Below are 19,731 nucleotides of genomic sequence, written 5' to 3'. Positions count from 1 at the left end.
CGCAGAAGTAGTCAATTTTATAAAACAGGTAGGTAGGGCAAGGCTTCCTCCACGTCGTCGCAGACGCCCCCACCCCCACCGTGGTATTCAAGATGCAAAAAGACATTTTCCGGGCGCCCCAACCCTCAACTTTGTCGAGGGTGGGCGCACCCGCAGTAGCTTGAGACCACCGCTCATGCAGACTAAGCGAGACCGCTGCGAGGGGATAAGCACCACCCGGCGTTCCCAGCCCCGACGGCGACGCCACGAGGGAAACCGCGTCGAGCCGAGGCCGCAGTGCAGCGCCCGGCCGCCTTATTCTCTCGGTGGGGCCCGCCGGCGTGGCCGGCTTGAACGTGGGGCCCCGCGGGCGTGGGACAGCCCTGCCCCCACCCCGCTCCCACACCCGCTCCCGCTCCCCCGGCGCCGGAAGTGACGCGCGCTGGCTGAAAGATGGCGGCATTGGCGCTCGACCAGGGGGAAGGTAAACACCCTCCGGGCCGTGGCCCGCGCGCGGGCCCCCTCGAGGCGCCGATGGGGGACGAGGGCGCCTCCGAGGCCTGCTTTCCAACTGTTGCCTTCCCACCCTTCGACCTCCCTACCCGCGTGGCAGGCTTCCGCGTTGCGACGACGGCGCATGGAGCCCCCTGCCGGCGGGCCCCGCCTCCCTGGGCCGGCCCCGGGCGGCTCCCGCGGCCCGCAGGGGGCGCGCGGCCCGGAGCGGCCCCTGGCTCGTGGCCCCGCACGCTCCGCCCCTTGCCCGCCCCTTTCCCGCCTTCCTCCACCCCCGGCGTGGGTGATCCTGAGGCTCGGCGCGCTTCGGGGCAGAAGCCCGGAGACGCCGTCGTCGACGCCGCTACCACCCGTGCTTCTGCCGCTGCCCGCAGCCCCCCAGCCCCTTTCCCCGCCCGTGGCCCCGAGTCGGCCCTCCAGCCGAGCCCCGCCGGGCGCCGCGAGGCCCCTGGCGTTGGCAAGGCCGGGCCCGGCCCCGACGCCGCGCCGCCTTGCGCCTTGTGCCGAGCCCGACTGTCTCGACTCGCGACTCAGCGCTGTCTTCTTTCCCAGGACTGGTTCCGAGGGGGCCGCAGGCGCGCAGACTCGCCCCCCGCCGGAGCGCCCCGGCCCGGCCCGGGAGCGGCCCCTTGTAGAGGTTCGAGGAGCCTGCCGAGTGCCATCCCGGGGCCCGACCGCCCACCGCCTGGCCCGCCGGCCCGCTTCTTCCTGATGCAGACTGCCGTCCACTAGAGGCTGGACAGACCCCCGAGGTGCGTAGCCGCCCCTGGCCCTCCGGCCTGCAGGAGCCCGGGCTTCGTCCGCGTCCCCGCGCTCGGCACCGATTTGGTAGCCTTTTCTGCACAGACCCGAGTCAAACATTTGGTAGACGCCGGGAACTAATTTGTCTTTGAGTTTACTTAAATTGTTTGAAATCTAATTTTTTTTCAGGGAGGGGGGGAGAAGGAAGAAGCATAATTCAGCCATTTTTTGCAGCACACAACTGCAGGTACCATGATTATTTTCTCCCTAACCCGTTCCTTCCCTTTAAAAATTCTGTTTATGCCTGGAATAGAAGTATGCGAAATGCGAGGCATAAAACGTGGAATCAGAAGGTCTGGGTTCGACTGGGTGACGCTGAGAAAATCGCTTACCGATCCTCGGTTTCTTATCTATGAAATCTAGTCGGTAATAGCCACATCACAGGGTAGTGAGGACTATATGAGGTCATATATATGAAAATAACCTATAGCTGTAAAGTGTTGTAAAAATGCAAAGCAATTTTTTAAGTAACCCTTGCCAGAGTGGTTAACGTTGTAGTGGCTAACTGTTGCTGCCTCTTTTTTTTTTTTTTTCTGTATTGTAAGAGTAAGCAATAAGTACGGAATAGCAAAGCAGTGCTGTGAATCGACCAGATATATAATAGTCACGTTGCTTGGCCTTCTTCCTACGAAATGCTAACTGCTTATTTAAATAACGGTATTCTTTAATTCAAATTTAACGTTACTGTAGTGCTTTGCTTTTCATTTTTCTAGGCCGCTTATGCCCGTTTTCTTACTCGGAATATTTATTTAACACTTTGTGTTTAGTCTTCTGTGTTTTCCGAATTTACATTTATTTTTGTTGATCTGATTAAATTGTAACTTAGAAAATGCTTTTAGGGTATATTCTTTAATTTTAATGCTGTTTTTCATATCTAGGGAACAGGATGCCTGGATATCTCTACTAATTTGAAAATTATTTTTGAAGAGCTCACAAATGCATTCAGATTTCTGTAATTCTTAACAGATCTAGAAATGTGTAGAAATTTTCAACTTTTTGGCAATGTACTGGTATTTGTGTAATTTAATTTTATTTTTAAGTCATCACAACACTTAGTAGGTGCTTAAAACCAGTTTTTCAGTGGTAAAGGGTGTTAATTTGTGCTCTATTGCTGATTTAACTTGGGAGAAATAATAGAATAGTAAATATTTGTGGTTTGGACTTATTTGTCAGATTTTATAATACATATGTGTAAAAACAGATCAGTATGGAATAATTCTTAATGGGTACATCAAAAATGTACCATGTAGTATGTTTTGGCTTAAAAATGGTCCACAAAAAGTGAAAGAGAAGCATTTTTCTTAGTATATTGTTATTTTTAGCCAATAAATGGTTTTCTGAGACTTTTTATTTTATAATCTAATCCCGGTTGTTTTTTAGAGTATGCTTTTGTGTTTTGTAAAAAGATTGAGTAATATAAGTGGGTAGGATTAAATTAGATGGTAGAGCCTCTTGTAATGTGCTAGGCTTTTATACATCGGACTTATCGTTTGTCCTAAAGAAAAAATTTCGGTAAATCATTGCTTTATTGGGAATTTCAAAGTTTGACCTTCTCTCTGCCTTGATTTGGGTTATCTGGGGCAAAAATCTTGGAACCAGGGCTGGCTTGGCCTTCATGGGTGTTCAGAAGGGCCCCGAAGTTGGTGTAATAATCTGCACATAAAACTGGCATTGTACAATATAAAGGTGAATGATGAAACTCATGCTAATTTAAATTTTTAATTTTTCTTTACTTAGAACGCGTTAAACAGCAAATAAAAAAACACCAATAAGTCGAGAGATACCTCAGAAGAAAGGAGAAAACTTTTTATTTTAGTACCTTTAACGACACTTTTTTCCAGCTTTTGGATAAGGGGGCCCGAATTTTCATTTCACTTGCGTCCCAAAAATTAGCTGGTCTGCTGTCAGCTCGCCCTTCACTTTGTAAATATTTTAAGAGTAAATAACGTTAACTGTAAGGAGAATTAATATTTAGTTTGAGAGGTTGGATTAATTTATTAGCGTATATTTTCTCTGAACTGGCATGCAGTAATTTGTGTGGGGTTTTTTATTGAAAAGAAATTAAGAGTCACTGGTGAAGCCTTGTAGGATACTGATTAAACATAGAGGCTCTGAAGTGGGACGGACCCCAACTCCACCGCTTAAGGATCAGGGCCTTGGGCAGGTTTCTTAACCTCTGTGAGCTTTGATTTTTCTCATTTTTAAATCAAGGGTGGTTACAGAACATGGATCGTTATGCGGTAAATGAACGGATAAATTTATCTGTTCATCCAACAAATATTTATTAAGCACTTATTATGTGCCAAGCGCTGTTATTTCTAGGTTGTGAGGGATACAACAGTCAAAGCAAAACCAGAAAAAAGAAAAACAACCCAAACAGTAAACTAAACAAGGAAGAGAGGCTCTATCTCAATTTTAATATACTATAGAGAAAAATTAAGCAGAAAAGTAAAGTGAGGACTTCCGGCAGTGGGTTTTGTTTTTTTGTTTGTTTGTCTTTAATTTTAAAGATGGGGTTTGGGGAAGGCCTCACTGAGATGACACTGGAGTAAAGGCCTGAAGGGAGCCCTATATATCTGGAGATATAGTGATCCAGGCAGAGGGAACAGCAAGTGTGGAAGTCTTAGGATGGGTGTATGGCTGGTTTTCAGGAAATAGCAAAAGAGGCCAGTGTATCTGGGGCAAGGGGTACAAGGGGGAGAATAATAGGAGATAATACTATTATTGCTATTTTAAGAATCATTGGAGGGGCTCTTGTGGTTCATTTTTGCTGTGGGTATATGTTGTATTGCCGCTGGTACAAAAGTGGAAGGCCTTTTCAGAATTAGAAATTTTAACTTTGGAAGAAATTAGAAAAGGGGAGGTATTTCCTCAGATACTCTGTTTTTAATATAAGGCCTTTAAAGCTCATCTGGCTGAATCATTGAAGCAAATAAGAACAGATAGAAAATTTATTCTTTGTCTCTGATAAAATCATTGAATTTAGTTAATGATTCTACATCATTTAAAGATTTGGAGGAAATCTGTATCAGGACATCAAGATCCCTTCCAAAAGATTTAGTTTGTTTGTATAATTCTTGTAGAGAACTAAATTGTTAACACTGTAATATTTGATGTTTTCTTGTTAGGATATAACTTAGAAGATTTGGAGTTTTATTCCCCAGTAGAGGCTTTTCCTAGAATTCTCACTGGATCCAATCTCTAAAGGCTAGGGAAGCTGTTTTCCATGACATCACTCTTGGACTACTACTGCTTGTAGTGAGAAATAGGCAGAGCATTAAATGAAAATCTTCTGATGAAAAAATAGCATTGAAGCAGGAGTGGTTTTTTTTTTTTTTTCTTACAAGTTTTCTTGTGGTATAGAATGATTAAATGCTAAACATACCTGAAAAGTGAAGTAATTTGGATAATAGGTGCCAACCTGGCTGGAGCACCCAGAGCCTTCCTAAAAGCTCAGTTAAATGGTCATTTACAGTTTGGTACTGAGTTGTAAGAACATTTAGATAGATAAGAAAGAATTTCCAGTATTAAGTAAATTAAAGTTATGTTGCCTTGCCTCCCATATTAAACTGAGTTGTCTCTCAATTTGAATAGTGTATCCAACAATAAAATGACTGCTAATATAGGATGTTTTTACATTTTTCTTGCCTTTTAGATTGAGAAGTTAACCACTTTGAGATTGCTGAACTTAAAATTTCTTTTTTATAAGTTAACAGAAATTGTGAGAAACTCCATGATTCTATTTTTGTCTGTAGTAAGCCTTGCATTTTCTTTTCAGTGTGCGAGTATGGGATTTTCTGCATTAGGCATCAGCTTTGGTAAGCCACCAGTTTGAGGAAGAAGGTAGTATGAAATAATTTAAATTTTTCGTTGAAAACAAGTGTATCAAGCTTTGAGAATCTAGCTTTTGTTCCGAATGACTTAAGATTTTGTATGAGTTTTCAAGGAGCTTTGGGAGGAACGTGAAAGCAGTAAATTATTGCTTAAGGCATAAACATGGAGGTTGATTTTGAAATACCTTCTATTTAATTGCCTAAAATTTTGCCTCGAGATTGGAATGGCAGCCTTCTAACTGAAAAGGAAGCATTTAATTTCTTTGCGTTTAATTTCCTGTCCAATTTTACCCCCATCAGACTTCTTTCTTTACTGGTCACTAGAGAGTTTGAACTGTTAGAAATTTCTGTGATATAAATAGCAGTAATAGTCTTCCAGGGCAGAGGTAGGAAGAATATGTTTTGTGCATGTGTGTGTTGTCATCGATCTCTTATACCGTCAGGAGCACTCAAACCTTTTGGTCTCAGGACCTCATTATTCTCTTAAATATTTGCAGGACCCTTAAGAGCTTCTGTTAATGTGGGTTGTATCTATTTATATTTACCAAAATAGAAATTAAAACAGGGAAATTAAAAAAAATATTTGTACATACAGTTTATTTAAAAAACCCATAACAGGTTAATCTGAATAACATTTTTTTAATGAAAATTAACTGTCTTCCAAAACCATACTAAACTTGGTGAGAAGAGTGGCATCATTTTGCAGATCTGATTAATGTCTGACTTAATGAAAGACAGTGGGCTTCCTATCGGCTTCTGCATTCAGTCTGTTACCATATCACACGTGTAGCCTCTGGAAAACAGAGAATGAAAGTTCTGGAAAAGACAAACAACTTTTAAAATTATGACTCTGAAAATAGTTTTGACTTGGTGGATTTCTTTTAGGGGACTAGGACCTCATTTATCCCTGGACTGTACTTTGAAAATCACTATACTAATCATTCTTAGGTGTAGAAAATACGAAGGTTTCTCTTTAATCAGTGCCAAGTTTATGAAACAAGACAAACTCTTCAGTATTTTTTTCCTAGTGAAGTAATTATGTCTTGTCATTTAGTTTTAAGTTGGTTCCCCTTTTGAAAAAAAAAAAAAAACCTGCCATTTGAAATTCTGAAGGCCAAGTGTAGAATACATATATATATATACGTATATGTGAGTTTATAAACCATGATTTCCTTTAATCTGATGATCTGTTTTGAAAAGTGAGGATACAGAGTTTCTGTGCATGGAACATCTTGTAAGTCAGTAAATACCTCTTCTCAAAGCCCCTTAATGGATTTTTTTCGCCAGACCTCATTGATTTATAGTCCTTATTTGAGTTTAGTTTTACAGAGATTCATTCTTAAAACTATTTATTCCATGAATTGCTATAATTTTAAAGAAAATTCTTATGCATAAGATTTTGTGGGTTTTTTTTTGTATCCTTATAATTTCCTCTTTGTAGGTATTATTTTTTTTATTTGCTTACATGGGTGTTTTGTGTTTTTATCTTAAGCCTCACTTTTTTTTCTTTTCTTTGTAGCTTCCAGGGTATGGATTGTGAACAAGTTGGTTTTGTTTCACATGTTCCTTTGTAAGTTTGGTTGTTTGATGCCTTAAACATGGATGTTGTAGCTCTGTGCTGCCCAATAGAATATAACACAAGACACATGTAATTTAAAATTTTTTACAGCCACAGTTTTTTTTAAAAGTAAAAAACAGGTGAGGTTACTTTTTGTATATTTTATTTAACCCATTATATCTAAAGTATTATTTCAACGTGATTAGTACAAAAAATTGTGTAAAGAGATAATTTACAGGGTTTTCTTGTACTAAATCTTCAAAAATCTGGCATTCATTTTATACTGAGAGCACATCTCAATTTGGATGAGCCACATTTCAAGTACTCTATAGCCCCATGGCTAGTGGCTTATATATTGAACAGCACAGATACAGAGAGTAGCTACCCTGGTTAGGGCAGAAAAACTTGAAAAGCCCATAGAAGCTAGAAAATTATACTTGTGTGTTGAGAAAAAGTAGAAAATAATGCCATTGTAAAATGAAGTTCAGTGTTTTGACTACCAGTAAGAGATCTCCTGATCTCTTAGGAATTTTCATTTTAATAAACTTTAGGGAGATGTGGGGTCTGTAGAGGTGATTTTGAGAGGTACCAAGTTCCTATGGTTTTTTTTTTTTTTTTTTGGATGGTAAAGGAGCATTAGGCAAGAGTTGAACAATGGAAGCCATCATTGATTGACCTCTGGTGGATGCCTTGCTCTGGGCTAGGCATTGAAGTGACTTTATTTAATCACTACCCCAATTCAATAATAAGGTGGTGGTGATGATAATTCCTAATGTATGAATGGAAACTGAGGTCAGGAAGTTAACTACATTTCGCCAGGTCATGCAGGTGGTGAGTACTAGAAAGCACTCTAATTTCAAAAGTTTTGCTCTTTCTAACAAAACACATTTTTTTTGTAAATTAAATTCTAGTTTTAACCCTATTTCTAACTAGTTGTATGACCTTGAAAAATTTCACCCATAGACCTTAGTTTTTTTATCAAGTTAGAGTTGGCCTGGCTCCTAAGAGACTTCTCTGATAAGACAGGTTGGGGTTCTAAGGAAGTGCTGTTGCTAGGGAGAAGGGTTCTCTAGAGACAGCTGGACTTGTTTGTTTGTTTGTTTGTGATCTCTACGTGCTCTGTGGGACTTGAACTCACAACCCAGAGATCCAGTCGCATGCTCTACTGAGTGAGCCACCTAGGCTCCCTGAGGCAACTGGACTTTTAAAGTGGCCGTTTGACTCTCTCGGTTCCACTAGCACCAACTGAAGGGGCCTAATAATGAGCCCTAACATTATGGTGTACTTCAGGGCCATATATTGTCTTTACATGTATTAACTAAGTCTGTACGTGTATTAACTCATGCAGTCCTCACAGCAACCTGTGAGGAAGGTTCTGTTGATACTGGTGCCTGCTTTTTACAAGTGAGGACATTAGAGCACAGAGAGGCTCAATATCTTGCCCCAAGGTCTCAAAGCTAGGAAGAAGTTAGAACCAGGATTCAAAACAGGCATATGACTCCACACCTGTGCTTTTAACTCAACTATTTCCATTTAGAGATTAAATGTTGGTCAGTTAATCACAGAGTATTTTATTCTTTTCCCCTTATAAAAGTACAAAATACTGCTGTTGCTCTAAAGCTATTAGTTATTAGTCTTATTGATAGATGCACCAAACTTTTTCATGTAGAAAAGAAGTTACTGATAAGTCCCAGCTATCACAAATTAGTTTTAGAAATCAATTTAGATCAAGTAAACTTCACAAATGCATTGCTAAGGCTTGAAGAATAGCTACAGGTTATTTAGCCTGCACACCTACGTAAGTGCATTATACCTCTGTAAAGTCTTTTTTTTTTTTTTAATTTTTTTTTCAACGTTTATTTATTTTTGGGACAGAGAGAGACAGAGCATGAACGGGGGAGGGGCAGAGAGAGAGGGAGACACAGAATCGGAAACAGGCTCCAGGCTCTGAGCCATCAGCCCAGAGCCCGACGCAGGGCTCGAACTCACGGACCGCGAGATCGCGACCTGGCTGAAGTCGGACGCTTAACCGACTGCGCCACCCAGGCGCCCCTACCTCTGTAAAGTCTTATAAAAAGTAGGAGAATAAATGAGAAATTTTCTGACTAAAAATTTTGAGGTCATCATGGTGAATGTTCTCAATTTTACAGATGCAGAGATAAGACCAAGAAGGTTTGAGTAACTTAAAGTATAGCAGTTTCTGTTCTAAAACCATATTAGTTAGGGACCATGGTTATGTGAAGGGAAAACACACCTATAGTAGTAAAATAGGAATTTGTTCCAAGCATGGAAGGATTTCTCTTAGAACCGAAGGGCAGGAATAGAGCTGAGCCTAGGAACTGGAAAAATGAAGGTGTTAGGGAGCACTCCCTGTCCTCTTGTCTTGGCTTTATCCTTCTTTCTCAGTTCACTGGCTTTCTCTGATATTCGGCCCACATGGCAGGCAGAAGTTGGTGCCTACAGCTGTTCTTTGACATGTTCCAGTTCCAGTCATACACAGTCAGTGCACGTCTCTCTCTTTTTCCTTTTTCTAAATTCTTGACAAGAGAGTGTTCCTCTTGATTCATATTTCCCACCCCAATCTGACCGTATGTGACTGGACAGGATCACAGAGTGAAGCCTGCCTGCTTGGAATCCCCCTTGGTGTGCTGGATCCCAGAGGAGTATGGGTGCTGTCATTATATTTTTTAGGGTCTTTTGACTCACACTTTACCAATCATTCTCCTTTTTTTTTTTTTCTTCTTTACCCTATGATGTTTCTACCATAGTAAGTATCTGGAACCTGGATTCCTTTTTTTTTTTTTTTGAGAAATCATAGTTTCTCCTTTTATTTTTATTTAAAAAAACTGTACTTTTTAGGGGCGCCTGGGTGGCTCAGTCGGTTAAGCATCCAACTTCGGCTCAGGTCATGATCCCAGGGTTTGTGAGTTCGAGCCCTGCGTCAGGCTCTGTGCTGATAGCTTGGAGCCTGGAACCTGCTTCAGATTCTGTCTCCCTCTCTCCCCCCCCCCCCCCCCCCCCCCCCGCTCACGCTCTGTCTCTCTCTGTCTCTCAATAATAAATGTTAAAAAACTTTTTTAATTGTACTTTTTAAAATTCAAGTATAATTAACATAGTCTTATGTTAGTTTCATGTGTACAGTATAATGATTCAACAATTTTGTGCATTTCTCAGTGCTCATCAGGAGAAGTGTACTCTTAATTCTCTTTATTTTCACCCATTCCCCCCGCCACCTTCCCTTCTGGCAATCACCATTTTGTTCTCTGTATTAAGAGTCTGTTTTTTGTCTTTCTTTCCTTGTTCCTTTGTTTTTTAAGTTCTACATATGCGTGAAATCATATGGTATTTGTCTTTGACTTATTTCACTTAGCAGTATACCCTCTAGGCCCGTCCCATGTTGTTGCAGATGGCAAGATCTCATTCTTTTTTTAATGGCTGAATAATATTCTGTAGTATGTATGTATGTACATACACACACACGTGTTCTTTATCCACTTATCGATCAGTGGACACTTGGGTTGCTTCCATATCTTGGTTACTACAGATTAGTACAGTCACTGTGGAAAGCAGTGTGGAGGTTCCTCAAATAATTAAAAATAGAATTACCATATGACCCAGTTATTCCACTTCCTTGGTATTTACTCAGAGACGAAAACATGAATTCAAAAAGATATATGCCCCTCTATGTTTATTGCAGCATAGTATCTCCTTTTAAAAATTTCCTTCAGATGAAACCTTTTCCAGAAAGGTGAATAATAGTTGTTGGAGACCTTATCAGATAGTGATAACTGTTGAATAGAGAGTGTTACTTTGACAGGAAGTGAAATGTATGGTATTCTAGGCATTGTCAAAATAACAGATGAATAAAACACAAAGCAGTCTACTCTCACGTATACAAACCCTGAGGTTGAGTCTTCTATTACTAAATCTCCATTAAATGTGACCAGTATCTTGACAAGTCACAGTGATAATTGGTTTCCATAATGATCCTGAGAAAGATAATGAAATATCAGACATTTCATCTCGTCTAATTTATTTTTTTTTTAAGTTCCAGTTATTTTGAAAACTGGTCATTAGTGTGATGTGGGTAGTCCGCTATTAACCATAATGTTTGATTATTCAGATACCATGCCGTGTGATGTTCCTTTTGTTCCCAGTGCGCATTTGTGTATGTATGCCTCATATCACTTGGAAGATTCTAAGCTCATTAATTTTACCTTTAAAAATAATTCAGGAAAAAACCCCTCATATCTTACTTTAATCTTGAATGTGTTAGTAAAGTTGTTTTGCCAAGAATTACTTGTAGCATCTAAATTATTTTATATCTATTTTCCACATGATAGACAAACCTCTTGTGTTCTGCCTTCAAAGTGAAAATACAGCTTTTGGAACAATGGAGTACTAATAAAAAACTTGATAGTAATTTCACTGTGTGCATACTTTGCTGTCTTAGGTAAGTGATTGTATATATATAATTTAATCAGTAAGACTTGCAGGTAAGTTAGGGACAAATTGAGTGAGAGAGTCACCTAGACTGCCTCTTGGTAAGATGAGGAATATGGAAGAAAGAACTGGTTGGGAGAAGGTCATATTATGATTACTTTTAGACATGATGTTTTTGAGATCCCAGTGGGACACAAGAAGAAATGTTTAGCATCCATTCACTATTTGGACAGAGATAGTCAAGGTTTTGGTAAAGGTAGGTGTTAGAAGAAACCATGGGTTTAGATGAGATCATTGAAGGAGATACGGTGTTAAGATGAAAAGAGAAAAGGTCCGAGAACAGAATTCTGGGGAACACCAGTGTTTAAGGAACAGCTCAAGAAAAATGAGGCCAGGGAGGAGATTGAGAAATAAACAGCCCAGGAATAGGAAGAGAATCAGGGAAGTAATTTCATGAAACTGAGCCAAGGGAGTAAGTCATGTTGCGGAAGGATTCTGCAAAATAGGGACTAGTCTATAACCATTGGACTTGGCAATTAGTTTTTCTTAATATTTTTAAAAATGAATTTTCAAAACAATCATATACTTTTGCTGCAGATAGATTAGAAAACACAGGTCAGTAAAAGGGAAAAAATTAGAACTTCTTGATACTCTGCCATCCCGAGATAACCATTTTTAACATTTTGGCATATTATTCTTACAGACTTTTGTCTTGCTGATTAACAAAGGTGTTTTTTTTTTTTTTTTTAAGATGACTTCAGACGGGGGTAACTACTGAATCAATGGGTTAATACATCAAGAAGTTAAATATGGGGTGTCACAGATAACATTGATGAAACAAAAATACGGTGATAGTCTGCTCACAAGATTGGATAAGTAGAGCTGTTAGCATGTCCACAGAAGATGCCTTTCACTCTCAGTATCAGAGGCTTCTTCCAAATCCAGGGTGCAGAGGGGATTCCTGAAAGGCACATTCCCCCATGCCTAACATAATGCCTGGCACACAGAAGTACTCTTTTAGCAAGTAAAGGAGGAGGTTTTGGTAATAGAGTGGGGAGATTGGAAAGGAAAGAACTTGGGAGATTGTGTCCAACACCAGAAGATCTAAGCTGGAGAAGGATACAGGTAAAGTTTGGAAATGATAGACCAAGTGAAAAGGGAGGCGAAGATTAAGCAGAGTGAAGAGTTGACAGTTAAGATTTTAGATGGGGACCAGTTATGGATTGTGTTGACATCTAGCAGGTACAGGAATAAGATTTTAAAATGGAGTAAAGAGGGAGGCCGAAGCAGTTGAGGTGGTCAGGGAAATTTGACTCTTCAGGTTTTGGATGAGTGGTCTTATGTGAACATCGAAGAGGTGGAGAACATGAGTCTTAGCCAGGTGCCAAAGTTGTTGGCAAACGTGCATGAGAGAGTGATCGATCTGGATGTGTGTATGTGACAAGTGACAAGAAGCAATAGAAGATGAATTTTTATCTGAGCAAAAGGCCGTGTTTTAGAAAAAGGACAGTAGAAAGCTAAAAAGGAGCCTTAGAAAGTAGGTTTATAAGCTATAGAGGAGTATGTTTTCATATTTAAATCAGACTGCGGGAAAAACTTTGTGACCAGCAGGAGGCTGTAGGGGAGTTTGTTTTCACTGAAGCAAGATTCCACAGGGCACAGTGGAAAGGGTAGGGAGGGAATTCGGGGAACGGAGGAGGCCCCAAGCTGTGTGAGGTTGAGAGGAGAGGATAGATGGCTGGCGGGCAGGGTATGAGGGAGGGTGCTTGTGTGAAAAGGAGAAAATTGCTTTGCTTCATAAACAGTCTAATAGACTGAATTAGTTGATTCTGCTTCGGAGATCTAATTATCAGTCCGCTGTCTCGGCTTCATTTCTCGGATATGCAAAAATGTGGTTTAATTCCCTTTAAAAATTATATATTTATATTTTAAATATATAAGCAATGTGTGATCATTGTTTTTTTAGGATAAGGTTAATGAGGTAAGTAAAAAAGAAAAGGTAAACTTCAACATTTCTTGAAATCCCATTACCCAGGGACATCGTTTTGGTATATATTCCTCCAGATTTTTTCTCATCTAAACATACATGTGTGTATTTAATTTTGAAAAATGCACCAAGTAAACTGTAGTTGTGTGCTTTTTTGTTTTTTCACATAACAGTACCTAATAAATATCCTTTGTCAGAGTAGGTATATTGCTGCCATCATTTTTAGTTGTTAAAGTTATCCATTATAGAACTGCATGCACCATATTTATTTAATAATCTCTTGTTGGGCTTTTGAATACTTTCCAGTTTTTTTTTATTGTAAGTAAGGCTAGAAAGAAAATCTTCTGTGTGTACAATTTGGCGTATTTATCTCATTATTTCCTTTGGGTAAGTTTCTAAGAGTGTTCAAGGTCAACTGTGGTACTTTTTGGTTTGGTTTCTTTCTTGTTGTTTTTTCTCATAATTTAGCGTTTGGCTGAGAAATTCTTTTTGTGTTGAAAATCTGGGAACATATTGAAATATATTTGGTGAACGGTGTAAAATCAGTGGGATAGGCATATATTGTTTGTAAGTTAACAATTTACCATTGTTTGATAGATATGTGATCATTTAGATATATTTTTCCCCAGGTAGGGAAGCCAAAACATTATCCTGCAAATCTTTAGGTTGTCTTCTCCCAAAGGGCTTCTACATTTATGATTTAGGCAGTGGAATTGAGATGATTATGAAAAATTGTTTAAGCTCTTAAGTTAATAATGTCTTCAGAATGCATGGAAATGATTAACACAGTTTTCTTTGATTACCTTTCTTCCAGGTGATTCATGGCAGGGGACGTGGAAGGATTCTGTTCCTCCATCCATGACACCAGTGTCTCTGCTGGGTTCAGAGCACTGTATGAGGAGGGATTGCTTCTTGATGTCACTCTGGTTATTGAAGATCATCAGTTCCAGGCCCATAAAGCACTCTTGGCCACCCAGAGTGATTACTTCAGAATTATGTTTACTGCAGACATGAGGGAGCGAGATCAGGACAAAATTCATTTAAAAGGTTTAACTGCTACTGGTTTCAGCCACGTGCTTCAATTTATGTACTATGGAACTATAGAACTGAGTATGAATACTGTTCATGAGATCCTTCAGGCTGCCATGTATGTTCAACTTATAGAAGTGGTGAAGTTCTGCTGCTCTTTTCTGTTAGCCAAAATCTGCTTAGAAAATTGTGCAGAAATTATGAGACTCTTAGATGATTTTGGTGTTAACATCGAGGGAGTCAGGGAGAAGTTGGACGCCTTTCTGCTAGACAACTTTGTGCCACTCATGTCCAGGCCTGACTTCCTGTCTTATCTTAGCTTTGAGAAGCTCATGTCTTATTTGGATAATGATCATCTGAGCAGGTTCCCAGAGATAGAGCTGTACGAGGCTGTGCAGTCTTGGCTGCGGCATGATAGAAGACGCTGGAGACATACCGATACCATCATACAGAACATCAGGTTTTGTTTGATGACCCCATCCAGTGTTTTTGAGAAGGTCAGTGCATTTGAAAGCAATAGATAGGACTCATATAGGTGACATTCCCAGGCTTGATCAGGAGCTAAAAAGAGAATGAATAGTTTATAAGAATAGTTTATGTGTAAGAAGTCTGATTTGTTGTAGCTTGTGCATTTAGGTTTTTAAAAACACATATTGTGGGTGAAAGATGAACCAGGTAGGTAGTAGAGTAGTTTGTTTTAAGTTGAAGCATAAGTACGTAATGCAAAATATTTCAGGTTTGCTTTAGCTCTTCTTTCTTTTCACAAAGTAATTACATCTGAACTGCATCAGGCTAGCTCTGTTTTTAAAAATTAATTTAAGTGATACCTGCTGAAATTAGAGTTGAGAGGAGTTTTGTAGTTCTGAATGACGCGCATTAATGCACTTTGGTATTCCTCTAAAACGTAGTGAGTAAACATAAAATAGCTCTTGAAAACCAGTAGGCCCTAGTGGTGATTCTTCCCTACCCATACCTAGTTGATTTTCTTCCCTGCTCTTCAGTAGTTCTGTTTTTCCCATTTCACTGTGAATACTAACTAAATTTAACCATGAAAACATGTTTATGTCTAAAACCATTGTTTTGGCATTTCTAACTAAATAGGCCATCAGTCATCTATCTACATTGATCAAACATCCCTGTGCACATTTTACCATGTAACAGTTCTCTCTTAAAAATAGTCTTTCTTCAAAACAGCCTTGCCCTTTTTGCATGTAAGCATATTTCATTTTTATGTCAGAGTCTCACTTGTGATCCTTTCTTGCGGAAAGGAGAGAAAGCGGTTTCAGTAATTGCTGAACTTAATTGGTTTCTAATCACACAGTTACCTCTGGGGGTCTGTTTACCCTCTTGCATCTTCTTTCTAGAAAGCGCACTTAAAGCTTTGGTCGACACCCTTCATGTTAAATAGTTACTCAGATTTAGTTACCAGGCCTGACGATAAAAATATAATATTTGCAAAGGAGGGTTGTTTGCACCATTTGAAAAATAAACAAATTTGCGCCTTCAAATAACACTCAGCAGCCTGGCATGTTCCCCGCCCCCCCACCCCGAAATGTTGTGAAATGTCATTAACGTACACTTTTAATAGAGAATTCAATTTTATGGGATTTTATCTTTATTCTCAAAATGTACTGATCTAACAGAAATAATTGAAGCTAAGAATACATTTCTTAATCACTTTTTGTTGGGTAATAACCAGTCCCAACATCAACTATATAAATCATTTGTGTCTGATTCGATTTTTTTTTTTCCTTACTATTGTTTTTATTGCTCTCTTTCCCTGGGGAATCCTGTTTTGTCTTTATACATTAAATGCAAATGCTTTCCCACTACTAAAAGAAACAAAAACCCTCCCAACTTCAGTCCAGATGGAAGTACTGGTGAACAAGAAAATAAAATTTTCCTCTTGTGGTGCAATATGATGGATAATTTTTAGCAGTAAGTGATTTTTAAGTGCTAGAGCAGAGCCTTTTTATATTCTAATCACTAGCTCAAGATGGTCAATAGTGATTGGCTGAAATGAAAGTTAATACCGTCAGGTAGTTTTGTAAATTATATGAAACATTACTTGTACCTTCTGATGGATTTTGTTTGCTTATGTAGTATAAGAGGTGGTTATTAACCATTGGCCAGGTATGGAGCATCTCATCAGAATAAAAATGTTAGGGCTTCCTACTTGAGTTAATTTCTTAGGAAAACTTCATAAAGCCTTGGCCACAAAGAAATCTTTCAGTTCTTTGTTATATAGTGTAAGTCTTTCACTTTTATTTTAATAATACTGGTGAGATAATTAGAAGGTAGGTGTCCATGATTCTTACCTTTGCGATATGAGAGTTAATGTTTATCAAAGGAATCTGTGGCTTTCTATTTTATTTTAATTCCAGTAGAGTTAACATACAGTGTTATATTTGTTTCAGTAGGCCTGTATGGCTATCTAAATTTTGAGAACCACTAAGTTAGGCAATTTTTTTTTAAGTTAGGCAAATTTTTGAGAGCTTATCTCTAGAAATAAAACTTCATAAACCAAACTAAAATGGAAAATTGGGTTGGGAAATAAGAATTTGAACTATTTTATACCATACTATTTTGAGCTCCCTTGAAAATAGGGCCCATCTATTTTTCCATAGTATGCTGCAGGTCTCACACAAAGCCATTTTAATATCCATTATATATGCATGGTGCCAGAAAGGGCACAGAAATAAAGACGTGTTACATCTGCGCTGGTCCTTTTTTAGTATGAGAATCTACATGGGGAAAAGCGTAGGCAGTTTTGATTTGTGGTTTTATCCTATTTGCTGAAATTTAGAAAAGTGGAATATTGATACGCACTTCTTATTTTTAGCTTTAAATTTTTAAACACTTATTATGAGACTTTCTAAACATAAAAAAAAAGTCTGAGGGGCACCTGGGTGACTTCGTCATTTGAGCGTCTGATTCTTGATTTTGGCTCAAGTCATGATCCCAGGGTTATGGGATCCAGCCCTGAACTGAGTGTGGAGCCTGCTTAAAATCCCCCCACCCCTCCCTTTGTCCCCCTCTGTCTCTGCCTGTCTCTCTGTGTCTCTCCCTCTGCCTTTCTCCTCCACTAGCTCCCTCTCTCTCTTTCTCTAAAAAATAAAAAGGGCCGAAAGAATAGTGAAATGATCACCCATAAACATCCTGTAGGTCAATATTTTTATCATCTTGCCACATTGGCTTTTTAGGTATGTGCAACCATTTCAAAGAAAGTTGTAGATACTATGACACTTCATCCCTAACTACTGGAGCAAGCAGCTGATCTCCCAAGAGTAAGGAAATTCTCCTACATAATCATAATACATACCATTATTTTATTTATTTTTTTTTTTAATTTTTTTTTTCCCAACGTTTATTTATTTTTCGGACAGAGAGAGACAGAGCATGAACGGGGGAGGGGCAGAGAGAGAGGGAGACACAGAATCGGAAACAGGCTCCAGGCTCTGAGCCATCAGCCCAGAGCCCGACGCGGGGCTCGAACTCACAGACAGCGAGATCGTGACCTGGCTGAAGTCGGACGCTTAACCGACTGCGCCACCCAGGCGCCCCATGAATGGAGATTTCAAAAATTAAGATGACATAGGATGTAAATGACCCGTTACTAATTTTTATATTGATTACAATTTGAAATGATATTTTGGATATATTGGGCTAAATAAAATACATTATTAAATGTTTTTTACTTTTTTTTTTGTTTGTTTATTTTTGAGAGAGAGAGCAGGGAAGGGGCAGAGAGAGACGGAGACACAGAATCTGAAGCAGGTTCCAGGCTCTGAGCTGTCAGTACACAGCCTGATGCGGGGCTTGAACCCACAAGCTGTGAGATCCTGACCTGAACCGAAGTCAGATGCTTAACTGACTGAGCCACCCAGGTGCCCCAATGTTTTTTACTTTTTTAAATGTACAGAAAATGTAAAATTAATCATTGGCTCACATTTGTGGCTCTTTCTGTTGCACAGCGCTGCTCTAGAAGTTCAAGGAGTGAGTTGTTCATTAGAAACTCTGAATCTGCATACAATAAGCAGCTTTTCTCACATATTAAACCCTTCTCCTGGTTTCTCAGCCATTAGAAATGTTCTGTACAGTTTAGTATTAAATGAACTTACCTACCGAACTATTCTGTAGAGTGGCTGATGAAGACAACTTGAGTATAGCATCTCTTTGTCAGGATCCTTACCCTGGCCTCACGAAAATTAAAAGCTAGTGAGCAAAGCTTGGTGAAAGGAACCTGTGGAGATTTTAAGTCTTCCTTTGGAAGTAACAAACAGATCTGAGCAGAGGCTTCCTAGTGTGGAAAGGGGATGTTCTGCCTCTCCCCAAGGAATAGCCCTCCTTCATTCCAGGGACCTGAATCATGCTCCGTAGCTATGCTGAAATCTTTAGGTTTATTCTTCTACAATATCTTTCCCCTTTTGTACTGAGTACTCTGTGGGAGCATCACCAAAGAGATCAAGACTTCCAAATTTCCTCCTGGAATTCCTCAGAAGCAGTGATTCTCCTTATTTGAACACCTTATGTGTGTCAGGTCGCGCGTGCGCTAAGCGCTCTCCGCGTGGGTAGAATCTATAGGTTATCTCCATTTTATAGATAAGAAAACAGGCTCAGAAAGGTTAGGAATCTTATCCCATGATGAATGACTGAGTGAAACCCAGGTCTGCTTGCTTCCCACTCCAAGGGCTTCCTATTACAGCTGCTGGAGCAGGGAGGGAGAGGCCCCTGAGGTGCAGAAGCATGCACTTGTCTCTGTGGCCCAGCTTGGGTCATTTAGAAGTTGCTGTCTAGAGTCATGAAAATTCCAACGTGTTTGCATCAACAAAATACAGCCTGAGAAGTGTAATGGCACTGGAAAAAGTACAGGGTGTGGGAAAACCTTCAGATGTGAAAGCACAATTCTGGGGATGGCAGTGTATAAGAAAGCTGAAAATAAATATCAGAATCTTGTCCTTTTAACATAGTTGTTGAAGAGTTCTTATGATCCCTTTTATCTGTAGTGGATTCTCAATTTTAAAACTAGACTTCAGTTTCAGTTTTTACTCCTACGAATGTCTGCGGCATGTTTTTTTACTAGCTCCGAGGGTCTTTGCATCTTTAACAGAGATAAGACTTAGCATTTGTCATTTGGAATTTCAGTGATGTGAAGATTTAAATAGTTTACACTTTGCTTTCTTTGGTCCTTTGGTTTTTAAAAAACAATTACTGCCTTACTGAAAACATTGTATGAGGCAAATCTATATTTAGCAAAGTGCATATTATACTTGACTTTTTTGTATGGGAAAGATCTTTTCAGCAAAATTGTTAAATTATTCATTAAAATACCCATATGTTGATTCTTTAGTACAGTGATATTTTAACATTTTGAACCCAGGGTCAGTATGATAAATATGTATATGGTAAGAGCTTACCAATGATCCCCTTAGAAATTGTATCAATCATAAAATCTTCCAATTTTTCACAAGGAAAGAAAATATTTTAAATCCCATAAAGATTTACAAAGCAAATTTGTTTGGCTTATAATTAGGCTTTTACAGTTGATTTTTCATTGGCTGTTTACTACGGAAGCAGATTATATACAT

At 39.4% G+C, this 19,731-nt stretch overlaps 1 protein-coding gene across 2 annotated transcripts in view; it reads left to right on the top strand.

Moving 5' to 3' along the window:
* Positions 1-389: 389 nt before the first annotated feature.
* KLHL15 (kelch like family member 15) overlaps positions 390-19,731 on the top strand; it is a 35,001-nt gene continuing 15,659 nt past the window's right edge. The window contains exons 1-3 of one of the 2 annotated variants that reach the window (XM_045472163.1): positions 390-463; positions 1,045-1,244; positions 13,929-14,640. In XM_045472163.1, the coding sequence (XP_045328119.1) occupies positions 13,936-14,640 (705 nt within the window). In that variant the 5' untranslated portion in view covers positions 390-463; positions 1,045-1,244; positions 13,929-13,935. Of the gene's footprint in view, positions 464-784; positions 1,245-13,928; positions 14,641-19,731 lie in introns of those variants that run through there. The other variant, XM_045472164.1, reaches the window with a different exon arrangement.

Source organism: Leopardus geoffroyi, chromosome X (assembly GCF_018350155.1).
Source record: "Leopardus geoffroyi isolate Oge1 chromosome X, O.geoffroyi_Oge1_pat1.0, whole genome shotgun sequence".
Taxonomy (NCBI): domain Eukaryota; kingdom Metazoa; phylum Chordata; class Mammalia; order Carnivora; family Felidae; genus Leopardus; species Leopardus geoffroyi.
This window is presented reverse-complemented; position numbering and strand designations above follow the sequence as displayed.